The sequence below is a fragment of the Nyctibius grandis genome, chromosome Z (genome assembly GCF_013368605.1).
Source record: "Nyctibius grandis isolate bNycGra1 chromosome Z, bNycGra1.pri, whole genome shotgun sequence".
NCBI lineage: Eukaryota > Metazoa > Chordata > Aves > Nyctibiiformes > Nyctibiidae > Nyctibius > Nyctibius grandis.
In genome coordinates, this window is record NC_090695.1 from 49,136,276 (window position 1) to 49,150,265 (window position 13,990).

General features: G+C 40.1%; 1 protein-coding gene across 3 annotated transcripts in view; it reads left to right on the top strand.

Annotated features, from left to right (window-relative positions):
* Positions 1-3,155, top strand: part of TNFAIP8 (TNF alpha induced protein 8) — a 66,493-nt gene extending 63,338 nt beyond the window's left edge. For all 3 annotated transcript variants that reach the window (XM_068423251.1, XM_068423250.1, XM_068423253.1), the window contains exon 2: positions 1,321-3,155. In XM_068423251.1, coding sequence (XP_068279352.1) covers positions 1,321-1,886 — 566 coding nt within the window. In that variant the 3' untranslated portion in view covers positions 1,887-3,155. The remainder of the gene's footprint in view (positions 1-1,320) is intronic.
* Positions 3,156-13,990: the final 10,835 nt, after the last annotated feature.

The following is a 13,990-nucleotide window of genomic DNA, read 5'->3' on the forward strand; positions in this document are numbered from 1 at the left end:
AAGTTTCTCAAAGGTAGTGTTGAAGAAAAAATACAGATTTGTGTCTCACATGTCCTGAAGGACAAGTTCCTCTTATTTGCTGCAACCCCAGAGGCACGCTGTGTCTGAACACACGCAGCTGCCCAAATACAAACAGTTAAGACGAAACCCTTTCCAAATTCAGGGACTTACTGTTTGGCATCTGCAGAGTTTTATGTTTTCATTAAAAGAAAAAGAAAACTTTCCAGGCCCTGTGTTTGCAAAGCAAGCCTTCCATATGTGAAGTAAATGTAAACAGATGAAGCTTTCCTTCAGACTGTCTGAGACTCCAGGAAAACTGCAGTGTAATGGCAGCCACCTCCTAGACCATTTAACCTGGAAATATGAATTCATGTGTGCCATAGTGGAGAAGGTGCTGCAAAGGGAATGTGCTGTAAATAGTTGTCACTGGCAACAGAATATGAGTAGTAACATTTCACAAAACAAGTTTCTGAAAGAATGCTTGGGGTCTTTTTAAGTATTTGAAGAAATTACAAACCAATCATCTGGTATATTGGTGCAAGCAAGCATGGTTTTGGAGGTGTAAATCTGTTCTAGGATCTACTTTATTGGTCACAGAAGGATTTCTGCATAAGGTTGTGGTAGCAAGTGCTATGGCAATCCCTAGACTGTTCATTTTTGGCTATTTCTGCGTTAAGTACAGGACATAGAAGTGTTAATCTATACTTGCTTTCCTTCTGAAAACTAGCTTCTTCAGATTACATCCAGAGAATCTCAGTATTGTTTGCTGACAAAGGACTTTTGTGTGGGTTTTTTTTTTGTATATATGTAAAATAATAATAGATGTGTGAGATCTGAATTCACTGGTCATGTAAAATGCTAAGCAGGAAAAAGTTTTACAATAGTCGATTCACTGAATTACTATCTAATTGAGTAGAGTGGTAATTGTCATGACATTGGGATAGTCATGGTTTCAGATTTCATTATGAATATGAGAATCAGATCAGACTTACGACTCATCTGATCAAATAGGGCAGATTTATTGCCTTAATTTGAAATCACATCAATCCATCTATAGAGAGGTATTTCAAACCATTTTTGGGCAAGTTCTGTCTCATTTTGTGTTTTCTCAAAAGTAAACAGTCTAAAAGAATGTAAACCTGAAGACAGTTTTAGGGATTGAAAAGATGGGGTTTTCTGCAGCTACATACATAAGTTTGCATTATTTCTGTGGCAGTTAGGACTAAAATGAATGGATAGCATGGAAATATTCCTTCAACTCACTGTCCATAGTACGTCTGCTATGAAGTACTGACTGCATACTTTTTTTTTTTCCCCCAGTGGCCACAGATGTCTTCAACTCCAAAAGTCTGGCCATTCAGGCCCAGAAGAAGATCCTTGGAAAAATGGTGTCCAAATCAATAGCAACTACTTTGATCGATGATACAAGCAGTGATGTTTTAGATGAGCTCTACAGAGTGACAAAGGAATATACACAAAATAAAAAGGAAGCAGAGAAAATCATCAAAAACCTCATTAAAATAGTCCTCAAATTGGCAATTCTCTACAGGAACAACCAATTTAATCAGGATGAAATAGCGTTGATGGAGAAATTCAAGAAGAAAGTTCATCAGCTGGCTAAGACCGTGGTCAGTTTCCATCAGGTGGATTATACCTTTGACAGGAATTTTTTGTCCAAACTGTTAAACGATTGTAGGGAGCTACTTCATGAAATCATTCAGCGTCACCTAACTGCAAAGTCACATGGACGTGTCAACAATGTGTTTGATCACTTCTCTGATTGTGAATTTTTGGCTGCCTTGTACAACCCCTTTGGACCTTATAAACTCCATTTGCAGAAACTTTGTGATGGTGTCAACAAAATGCTAGATGAGGGGAACATATAAGTACTTGTATTAAAGTCGACTGCCTGTGCATTGTTTGTAGATGGAACACTGTTGATTTATGAAGGAATAAGGGAGCATGCAAAAAGCTTTTTTTTACAAATATTTCCAAAATATCTTTATAAAATGGATTCCTTATTATGAGCTATCTGTTGCTATTCACAGTCCATCTGGAAGAAAGACTTCATATGTCTTTTTTTACTGTGCTTTGCCTACGGAAACAGCTGGATAAAGACAATAAAACAGAACAGGCCAAGTAGAGTAGAAGTCTTGCAAGATAGATAGACAAAACTAAACGGTATTCTGTCAGACAATCCACACCTTTCACAGATTTACAGAATTATATCTAAACTATCAGAGTCCAGTAATATTGGTAACAGATTATCATGGTGATGGTACCTGCTATAATTTCTTTGACTTACTTGTAAAATATATATATTTGATTCATTTATAGTCTTTTATCTCTCTGCACAGATCACAGCTTCCTAGTGTTGCCCTTATGAAGCATTCAGTTTTAAATAATATCAATGATGCTGTCACGTAGAGTCTTAACAGGCTTGTTCAGCTCAGTGGTGAAAACTTCCTGTCTGCAAGGCTACCAAGTATAGATCCTTATAGACCTGCACAGATGCTTGCTTCCGTTGATTATATGGGGATTATTTGAGGAATAAGCTACAGTAAAATAGCATAACTGGGGAAGAGTATTCCCTAGAAACCACCTGCAGTACATAATTTTAAGTCTGCCTATGATAAGGTAAAAAACAGTGACTTATCTGTGCAATTCCTTAAGATATTTAGAATAGGTCACAATTATTTTTGAAAGGGCATGAGTCAGTTTATTTTATACACTAGGCTGATGTGTATGATGATGTGAATTCAGAAAACTTGATCATCTGAAAATAAATTCCAAGCCAATTTGGTTTGTATGCAGTGAAACTAGAAACAGAAATTAGTTTTATCATTGTGTTTTATACGGTTTAACTAATGGAAGAATGGAATCTTGAATAATTTTTTTTTTCCTCTTCTTTTCTCCCATCCTACCTTTCATCCTTCTTTTCTCCCTCATCTTCTCGCTGCCTTGCCATTGGGGATAAAAAATTGTGACCTTCTAGACACTGTAATGTACTTAAAAGTGTGAAGTTAATACATTTCAAACACCCAAAGACTTGTTGTTAGGAAACATATAAAGAATTTGCTGTTTATTTAATTGCCAGTGTTTTTGCTGTTTGCTGTGTCCTTTTGTTTTAATGAGTAAACCAAAGAATATTTGCACTCTGAACTTCTCATGCCTTTTTTTTTCCCTTGTTGAGTTTTAAGTTATAAAGAGCAAACTTGGCCTGTGCCAGCAATGAAAGCATCGCAGCCTGTGATGTATGGCTTCAGCATTACTTGTGATTTTTTAAGAGAGAAAATTCACTTTTATTCATGTTTGTTTGGTCACTAGGCTCTGAATATTCCCAGACAGGTGCCACGAATGTGCCAGAGAAATGTGTGTTCAAAATTTGAACTCATTTTATACAAGACACTGGTGTCCAGCAGAGAGAGAAGATTAATGTACTGCTAGGCTGGAACAACTGGGAACTGATGTAAGTACACCAGAATTTCGCAAGAGATAGATTATTAGGTTGACATCTGAAGGAATATCATTCAAGATCCCTTCGCATGTTTTACTTAAACAGTAAATACATTGTACTTTGGTCCATAAGAAGTCATGGATAGGAATGCAACATCATGAGGAAAATCCCACAAATTGTAAATAGTATAGTTTCTGATGTATTTGCTCCACCTATTTCTTTTCTTTTCCCACTAGGAAGAGAAAGCTTTGTTTTCTTTCCCAGTTCTTGTCTCTGAGGTGAGAATAAAAAGGAACTTGACTTCTAGAAACTGAAACAGTTTTCTTTACAAATCCTATTTCTAAATCATGTTCTGATTCTCCAAAACAGCATAGTTTATAATGAATGGTAACAGCTACTGAAAGGAGGACAGGACAGTACCTTGTTTAGAACCAGGTGTAATATATATATGCATGTGCTGTGTAAACCACAAAAGATTTTCTTCAGCCATCAAGAATATTTTGACTGCTCAAATTAGAATTTTCCCTGGGACAAAAATTACTTAAATGGTTTTTGTACATTGCTAACCAACACCTACTTACATGTGTATGAGCCATATTGTAGTCAAACTATGCGTATTTTCAGTAACACAGTAACTTCTTACTCAGTTGCATTATCTGGCCATTTACTTTTTAGAAAAAGTGAAAATTGCTCATGGAGATTTGATTATGAGCATAAAAACTTGACAACTAGGAGAAGTTATATTTAGCTCACAATCTAGTTACATTCTTCTGAGATGCTATAACAGTAGTTCTTCTCTGGCATTCATTTTCAACTACAAAGAAGTGAATTCTGTAATGATGAAAGAAAACAATTGTACTGGATTTCCAAAGACCTATCTTTATAAATAACACGACGTACTGAAGCTGTATACTTTTGCAGTTAATTTATTTTTCCTGCAGCATACATAAATGGTGGCTTTAATTATCAAAATTCAGAAATAAATTGATAGCATTTTTCATTGTAATACATTTGTTGTATTAAAGCATCTACCCTCTAGTAGGAACTTGACATTGTCAAGAGTTTAAAAAAGGTTACAGCAGTACTGTATAATTATGGGTATGATAATGCCATTATTCTGTGCTGTGACACTCAAGGCTCTTAAATCTCAGTACCTTAGATGTTTCATATTTGTAACATCTTTTCAATGTTTAGTTAATATGTAGTGCCTAATGCTATCAAAATGTATGTTAGTGAAGCTGTGGAAGTTAAAACTACTGTTCTAGCCTTGTAGAGGTGTTGAAAAAGTGTTAAGTCAGACCCTGGAAACCATTTGCAAGACATCAAACAACTGTGATCTCAGTCATACAAAGAAAACAAGATCCAGGGAGGTTATCATGGCCATTTTGTCTCTGCAGCCTTAAAAGGGATTCACTAGAACTTTCAGCCACCCCTTAATTATGTTTGTATGCATTTGTGTGTATGCGTAGACAAACAAAAAGACACAATTGGGTAAGTTTCAAACCCTATTCTTGTCCTTAAGCTCTCGTGACATTTATCTCCATTTAGAAGGTACAGTGATTAACAGGAGTCTGGAAGCTTGCATCAACTGACGTGGTTTGTTTTTTTTTTCTTTAGAAAAATACCAAATAATGTCTCTTCTAAAAAAAAAAGATTCAACCCCACCCATAAAGCCAATTCCTGTAAAATAAAGGAGTGTGGAGATGGCCAGTTGCTTTCTCACATCTCTCCATAAAAAGATTGCGTTGTCCCAGGGAAGTAGGAAACTGATTTTGATGGCAGTTGGCTTCGGTTGCTTTCCAGCCCCTTGTAGCTGTAACAGCTACAATGTGACTATTTAAAGGTAAACTGGAATTCTGCATATAACTCTTCAAGGAACCAGAACATGCTTCTTTTCATGGTCTAGCAGAGAGGAATCCACACTACTCCTAAGTTCATCATTGTCAAAGCTGAGAGTGTTATGAGGAGGGCAGGTAAGTTGCATGTTGTATGGGCTTAGATCATCTCTCTACGATGAGTGTTCACCATCTGGTGACCTGCTACCACATCTTTCCTTTGGCCTTACATGATCTTCCTCCCCTCCGAGCAGCAGTACTACTCTTCAGACAGGTTTGTTCCTTTCCTACCATTTTTGCCCCAAGATTATATTACATTGTGTATGCATCTAAGTAGAACAGTAGATAGAATATGTTACCCGATTCACTTAATGAAAAAAAAACAGAGCTAAATACCAGTTTCCTCGGGTTTTTTGCAATGTAATTTGAAATCTGAAAGAATAATCTACATCTTGATTTAGTTGTTTATACTGTTTTGGATATAATCTCTACCCTCATCAGTATAAGTAAGCATTTAGCTGTGATTTCAGTACATGTACTTCTGGGCCTTTAAAAAAAAATAGTAGTGCTTTTTAATGCATTACAGAGGGTATACTTTAGCATGAACATGAAATGAAGATTCCCGTTTGCATAACCATTTGCAGAAAAACCTTGTTACAACTGTTTTTCATTGACATTTGGGCAGGTCAGCCAACATTCATGGTTAAGCGGCAAACATCTGTGCTCTGGATAAAACAACTGTCAAAGGAGATTACAGTTGTCCAGAAAAGTTCTGTAATATTTTATTTTTATGTTTTGTGCATAAATGAAACTTCTTTTGGGAGAAGAAAGTTTCCTATCTATCTTTAAAAAAAATGCTACCCAAACTGTGGCTAATACTCAAGGTTTAGACTAAGTAATATAGTTGTTATTTCCAATTTGTTAAAAGAAAACAAAACACCCTTGCATTTGTTCCTATACAGAAAGAAGTTCTAAAAAATTAATCCATACTAAATTACCAATCTATTAGTGCTGAAGTTTGCATACTGCAGCAGAAATTATATTGCAGTTTGGCATTCATATCTGTAGTATTAAATCTTTTAGGTTACCATGGCATTTATTTTCCCTGTATGAAAATAAAGGAGTAGTATCTCCTTACAGGCTATATCTTAAGAGCTCTCTCTGTTACAGTAGGGCTTGGTCTGGATCACAAATCAAGATTTCTTCATGTTTAAACCACAAATTGCTGGAGTGACCTCTGTTTTCTTAGTACTCAGTTTTAATATTTAGAGTGCTGGTTTCCAATTTTGAAGTTGATATTTACAAGCAGGACATTTCTGAATCAATACCCACTTTTTCTTGTGAGCTTGGGAAATACAGGAACTGACATATATCTTCTAACAATCTGTAAACTTCTGCTTGCCATCACAACACCAGTTTCTGGAGAAACGTCCCTTACAACATTTCTTTCTATTAGGGAGCAAATTGAAAAGAGGCAGATCATAGCTTTGGGGTGTCCCATAATTACACAGTATCAAGCAAAGAAGCAGACTATAATGATTAAGAATAATGGAGTTAAGGAGGTACATTATTTGCCCAGCTTTCCCAAGCAACCGAAACCTGTTTGCTATTTGTTGTTCTCCCCTGTGGGAAAGTCTTGGTGTGGTTGGTGGAGGGCAAAGGTGGAGCTTCCTACAGTTACTGTGATTTAGATATAAATTACTTTTGCCATCACATCTAAGACCTTCCACTGTCTACTCTAAAAATGTTAACACTGGATTTTAAAATCATACTTTCCATTGGCTTTATGACAAATTAATTCCTATTTCAGTTTGTATTAAATATTTGGGTTTTAAATGTGCTTTTATTATGCACATAAATACAAGCTGAAACAAAACAGAAGTCAGCCTTGTGTATCACATCTTTCTTCCTAGGTACCTTGTTTTTTTTCTTCAGTCGGTAGGTGTTCTGTCTGTTATAAAGAAACTTCTTGGTGGATATAATTCTGAAGGTTTTGATAAATGCAGGTTGTTCCAAGAGAAAATTGTTGGATTTTCACCCACTTGTTCTCCGGTTCGTGCTGGCACCTTTTCAGAGTATCAGCCCCATGGGTCTTTAAACATGGCAACCTAAAGCTCTTCATTTGCAACACATTTGTGGGACATTTTGACTTACGTTTTCCAGAATTCATTTATTGTGGATTGTTCTGGCCAAGCCACAGCTAAAAGTGGATGAAAAATATTGTTACATTCAAGTTGTGTGATGTTTTTTTTAATACAGAGAGTACAATGATGTAGATGGAATAAATCAGCCCAAATAGGGCCTGTGTACCACCAACCCTTCTTTTCTTGCATGGGAATAGCACTGCACCAGGTCTACTCCATTATGGAATAGTATTGAAAAATTATTTGGCTCTCTTGAGCAGAATTTAGTCTCCTTTCATTTGAGGAATCTATTTCAGTAGCTGGGCTTGGCTTGGGTCCTGAGAAGAAAGTCCCCTGGCTGTTGATAGACGACTGTGGGTAGACAATAATTAAGGGTTCCTGTGACATGAAAGGACAGCCTTTCCCCATTCCAGAAGCACTTAGCTGATGCTTTCAGTTTACTTCACTAACTGGATTTGAGATACAGTGTTTTTTTGCTTTCTTTGTTTGGGGTTCGGTTTTATTTTGTGGAGAGTAAAGACCCATAACTGTTTATCATCTGCTAGGCCTGCTAAGAGATTGCAGAAATAAGACAGATTGAGGCAGTGCTTTTAGCCAGGGGGGGAATAAGTGCATTGGTCCCGGGACATGGCATGAGATCAGCTGTTACTTTCAAGAAAGCTGGTTCTGTATCTCAAGGATCTTGATAATTCAGCAACAGAAAAATTATCTCATCCTTGGAACTAAAGCGAGTATCTTTGCCCAACTGAAAAGCTGTCATCTCAGTTACAGGCTGCCTAACTTGATTTCAATGCTGTGGACACTCCCAAAGGTACATTTGCTGTGCCATCATACAAGAAACTATTAGGGAAAAGTGGAAAGGAAAGCTCAGCACTTTTCTGGAAGAAAGGGCTGTGATCAGACAAAGATCTCATTTAGTTTGCTTTGCCATCTTCACTGTGATAAGGTCTACTGCCTACCATAAGCATAGGCATTTGACTTTGGCTAAGTAAGACAATATGTTTAAGCTTACAGTGCCAGTATTCTGTGACACTATAATCTACAATTTACCCCAAAGCTAAAACGGAGAAGCTCATGCTACAAAATACAGAAACAGGGAATGAGGCTCTTTACAAAAGAGTATCGATCAAAACTAGTCTTTGCTACTGTTTGGAGGTAGGAGAACCTTGGCTGGGGAATTCAGACTTCCCACCTCATGCCTGATTAGCAAAGCAAGTGCTGAAGAGGAGCTCCTACAGGAGAAGGTGTTTATGTTGTTACATAGTTGACTGGCTGTTCTCCATCTATCCATCTTGCTTCGCTTCTCAGTGGGCTACTCCATACTATCATGTATTCTTGACTAAAATTGCTCTTTACTGCAGGTCGGGGAGGAGTTATCATCACAGAATACAGTCAGTCTGAACCTGTGGTGTTTGGCTTTCATTTGCATCGTTGGGGTGGTTAGGATGGAAGCTGGTGGAATGGGTATTTCTGAGAGACAACTGGAAGTCTGCTGTTTCTCGGGGGCGGGGGCGGGGAGGGAATGGTTGCACACAGAGAAAGTTTCTGTAATGTTGGGATTAAGAACTCTAGAATGCCCTTGGTGGAAGCCTGAGAGAAGTGGCCATTTTAGGAGGCACAGTCTAGAAGTAGCTTATCTTTTGTGCATGTTTTCTGTTTATTAAAGGAGCTGCCTGGATTTATCCTATGAGCAGAACCTCTTGGAATTTTTGGCTGTTCTAAAGCTCGATCTGGCTGTTAACTCAGGAAGTAACTGCACTACATCAGTTTTCTCAGGAGGCATTTCAAGTCTTCCATCTATTCATTACAGATTCAGCTCATCTGTAGAATCTATTTACACTGCTATTGGTAGCAGTGCCAATATGCATCGGATTTCCACAGTATGCAACATACGGTTATTTGCTAGTCTTTTTACCTCTTACTTTAGTCCACATGTTTTTTATTCTCCTTTTTTTTTTTTTTTGCCTTTGAAGAGACTGAGTTAATGGATTTTTCATGAAGAATCATTTAGGACGAAATGGAGTGGTTGTGAAATGGAGTGGTGTATTGGTGGATGAGCCAACTAGGAGAGGAGCGCTGCTGGATCTTATCCTCACTAACAAGGAGGGTCTGGTTGAAGCGGTGAAGGTTGAGGGCAGCCTTGGTTGTAGTGACCATGAGATGATAGAGTTCAGGATCTCATGTGGCAGGAACAGAATAGCTAGCAGAATTACAACTCTGGACTTCAGGAGGGCCAACTTTGGCCTTTTCAAGCAATTGCTAGGGGAAATCCCATGGGACAGGGTACTAGAAGGTAAGGGGGCTCAAGATAGTTGGTTAGCATTCAAGGACTGCTTCTTCCGAGCTCAAGATCAGAGCATCCCAGCAGGTAGGAAGCCAAGGAAGGGTACCAGGAGACCTGCATGGTTAAACAGGGAACTGCTGGGCAAACTCAAGTGGAAGAAGAGGGTGTACAGATCATGGAAGGAGGGTCTGGCCACTTGGGAGGAATATAAGTCTGTTGTCAGAGGATGTAGGGAGGCAACTAGGAAAGCTAAGGCCTCCTTGGAATTAAACCTTGCAAGAGAGGTCAAGGACAACAGAAAGGGCTTCTTCAAATACATTGCAGGTAAAGCCAACACTAGAGGCAATGTAGGCCCACTGATGAATGAGGTGGGGGCCCTGGAGACAGAGGATAAAAAGAAGGCAGAGTTACTGAATGCCTTCTTTGCCTCTGTCTATACTGCTGGAGGCTGTCCTGAGGAGCCCCGGACCCCTGAGGCCCCAGAAGAAGTCAGGATAGAGGAGGAATCTGTCTTGGTAGATGAGGGCTGGGTCAGGGACCAATTAAGCAACCTGGACGTCCATAAATCCATGGGCCCTGATGGGATGCACCCGCGGGTGCTGAGGGAGCTGGCAGAAGTCATTTCTAGGCCACTCTCCATCATCTTTGCTAAGTCGTGGGCAACGGGAGAGGTGCCTGAGGACTGGAGGAAAGCGAATGTCACTCCAGTCTTCAAAAAGGGCAAGAAGGAGGACCCGGGTAACTATAGACCGGTCAGCCTCACCTCCATCCCCGGAAAGGTAATGGAGCAACTTGTCCTTGGTGCTGTCTCTAGGCACATCAAGGATAGGGGGATCATTAGGGGCACTCAGCATGGCTTCACCAAGGGGAAGTCGTGCTTAACCAACTTGATAGCCTTTTATGAGGACGTAACCCAGTGGATAGATGATGGTAAAGCTGTGGATGTGGTCTATCTCGATTTCAGTAAAGCGTTTGACACGGTCTCCCACAGCATCCTCGCAGCTAAACTGGGGAAGTGTGGTCTGGATGATCGGGTAGTGAGGTGGATTGTGAACTGGCTGAAGGAAAGAAGCCTGAGAGTGGTGGTCAATGGGACAGAGTCCAGTTGGAGGCCTGTGTCTAGCGGAGTCCCTCAAGGGTCGGTACTGGGACCAGTACTATTCAGTATATTCATTAATGACTTGGATGAGGGATTAGAGTGCGCTGTCAGCAAGTTCGCTGATGACACAAAACTGGGAGGAGTGGCTGACACACCGGAAGGCTGCGCAGCCATTCAGAGAGACCTGGACGGGCTGGAGAGTTGTGCGGGGAGAAACTTAATGAAATATAACAAGGGCAAGTGTAGAGTCCTGCATCTGGGCAAGAACAACCCCATGTACCAGTACAAGTTGGGGACAGAGCTGTTGGAGACCAGCGTAGGGGAAAGGGACCTGGGGGTCCTAGTGGACAACAGGATGACCATGAGCCAGCAGTGTGCCGTTGTGGCCAAGAAGGCCAATGGCATCCTGGGGTGTGTTAGAAGGGGTGTGGTCAGCAGGTCGAGAGAGGTTCTCCTCCCCCTCTACTCTGCCCTGCTGAGGCCGCTTCTGGAATATTGTGTCCAGTTCTGGGCCCCTCAGTTCAAGAAGGACAGGGAACTGCTAGAGAGAGTCCAGCACAGAGCCACGAAGATGATTAAGGGAGTGGAACATCTCCCTTCTGAGGAGAGGCTGAGGGAGCTGGGTGTCTTTAGCTTAGAGAAGAGGAGACTGAGGGGTGACCTCATTAATGTTTATAAATATGTAAAGGGCAAGTGTCATGAGGATGGAGCCAGGCTCTTCTCAGTGACATCCCTTGACAGGACAAGGGGCAATGGGTGCAAGCTGGAACACAGGAAGTTCCACATAAATGTGAGAAAAAACTTCTTTACGGTGAGGGTGACTGAACACTGGAACAGGCTGCCCAGAGAGGTTGTGGAGTCTCCTTCTCTGGAGACATTCAAAACCCGCCTGGACGCGTTCCTGTGTGATATGGTCTAGGTAATCCTGCTCCGGCAGGGGGATTGGACTAGATGATCTTTCGAGGTCCCTTCCAATCCCTAACATTCTGTAATTCTGTGATTCTGTGATACAGGAGCAACACTGTAATCTTTTGCTGGCACCTCCCTAACATCTCTCCACAGGATGTATTTTCAAAGCTGTAGATGTGCACAAGCAACTAGTTTCTGCTTAATGAGTTTGGTCTTACTACATACCAGCTCAGCAGTCCGCCAAGCCCTGACTGACCCAGGGGTTTAGTCTCCCTTAAACCCTAAGTCTCTGACTGAATCAAATGGAGAGCTTCCGTAGCACTCTGCTTGTGCCCCCAGCATGGATTTTCCACTTAATTGAGTGGTATGTGAGACAAATGCCAAAATCAACGTTTCTTGCCAAAACAGGGACATGAGACCTCCTGTGATGTGAGTTGTTGACAAGAGCTATAAAAATGTTTCCATTGACATTTGCAGTTGGTTCATAAGAATATATCCACTGTTAACTACGCAGTAGGCTGCTCCTCAATGTTGCATCAGGAAAGCTGTTTTTCAAGTTCTGAGGGTGACAAACAATGGATTCAATGGAAAGAAAAACCCCACTTACTAACTGCTGTAGGCTCACAAAAAAAAAAAAAAACACACAAGAGAATGCAAGTTAGAATGGAAACAATACTCTTTGCTGTTCCTGCAGATGAAAGGAGTCAATAGAAACACTATATGCTATGAAGAATTCCTCAGCAGGGGTTTCTATCACATGAAATTGTATACCTACTCAAAATAAGTAGTTTTCTCTAACCACTTTTACTAAAAGAGTAATTAGTAGGGTGAGCTGGGGCATACAGTTGGTTTGTATGAGATGAGCATTTGTGACCAGCTCAGGGCTGAGACCTCTCACTGACCTCTCTGCACTAGCAGCCAGAGGATGGCTGCAGAGAGAGAGAGGAAATGGGGACAATGACCTGGCGGCAAGGGAGGCCTCTTTGGTCACAGCAGAAAGTGTCTATCTTCTAAAAGCCAGGGACTTCTAGAGCACTAAGGCTGTGGGCAGGTACCATCCGTTGTAGGCCATGCTTTCGTAGTGTTCAGTGAAGGGGGCCACAGTTTTTAACACGGATTCAATATCTAGTTGTTCGTCATGGCAAGAAACATCTTGTTGCCCCCTTCACTCATGTTTGTAGAGAAATCTTTGTTCCCAGTGAATAGGCCTCTACAAATCTCCATAAGCAAAACCAGAAAGAAAGCAAATAAAGTACCTGAAAATAAGCCTTATGATCCAAACAGATCTTTTAGCAATATTAAAAAATACATAGTAAAAGCAAGTCAGTCAACTCTTTTATTCCCCTTGAATAACAGGTTCAGAGGTGCTCACCATCTACAGCAGCATACGGTAGAAAAAATTTTCAATGGGATTAAGACTCCTGTGGTATCCACAACATGTGCAAGCCCAAGTTTATAAAAGAGGCAAAGCCAAAAAAAAAAAAAACCATTATCTGACCTGTTAGTCAAAGGAATGGCTCTAGAACATCCCCCAAATTTGTTTTAGTGCACAACATGAAAAATTCACAAGAACTTACCTGCTCTAGGCATTGAAGCATAACAGAAAAAAAACATAACCATACTCAGTATTACAGGGTACTGCTTGGGGTTTTTGGCAAATTTTTCCTGGTGTAAAAAGCCTGCTATGTCAGTAAAAGAGTTAATGATAAGATATATGTTAGTTCACACTGCTCACTAAGAGACAAAATAGATTTGGTCTTCCTTTTTCACTCACTTATTTTGTTACCACTTTCAACTACTTTAAACCCTGTCTGTCCAAGTTTGCAATCTGGATATTCTGCTAGTAATCTCCCCCTATGGCTCACTTACTTATTCAAAACTCAGTTTAACACCTGCTATTGATTTGTGGCTTGACACCTACTCTGTTCAAGTTTCCACCTAATGTCACCCGGCTTTGGTTAACAGTGGTAGTGTTTTGCCCTCATACCTTGTTTCAGACTGATTCAAAGATTTTCTGGTAGCTGTATGACTTTTGGTACAAATCACTTCTGACTGTTAAGGGAACCCATCAAACCCCTTTCCATACTGAGTCGTTGTTTGTATTTTAGATCTTTTTAATATAGACAGATTTCACTTTAAAAACTTAAAATATAAAAGTGATGTACTTTCACTCCAGTCCACTTTCTGTTGTTTTCCAGAAAAAAAATCTGTTGAGAAAACGCCAATTTTATTTATTGTTTTGAAGTGTGAGCTCTTCGCTGA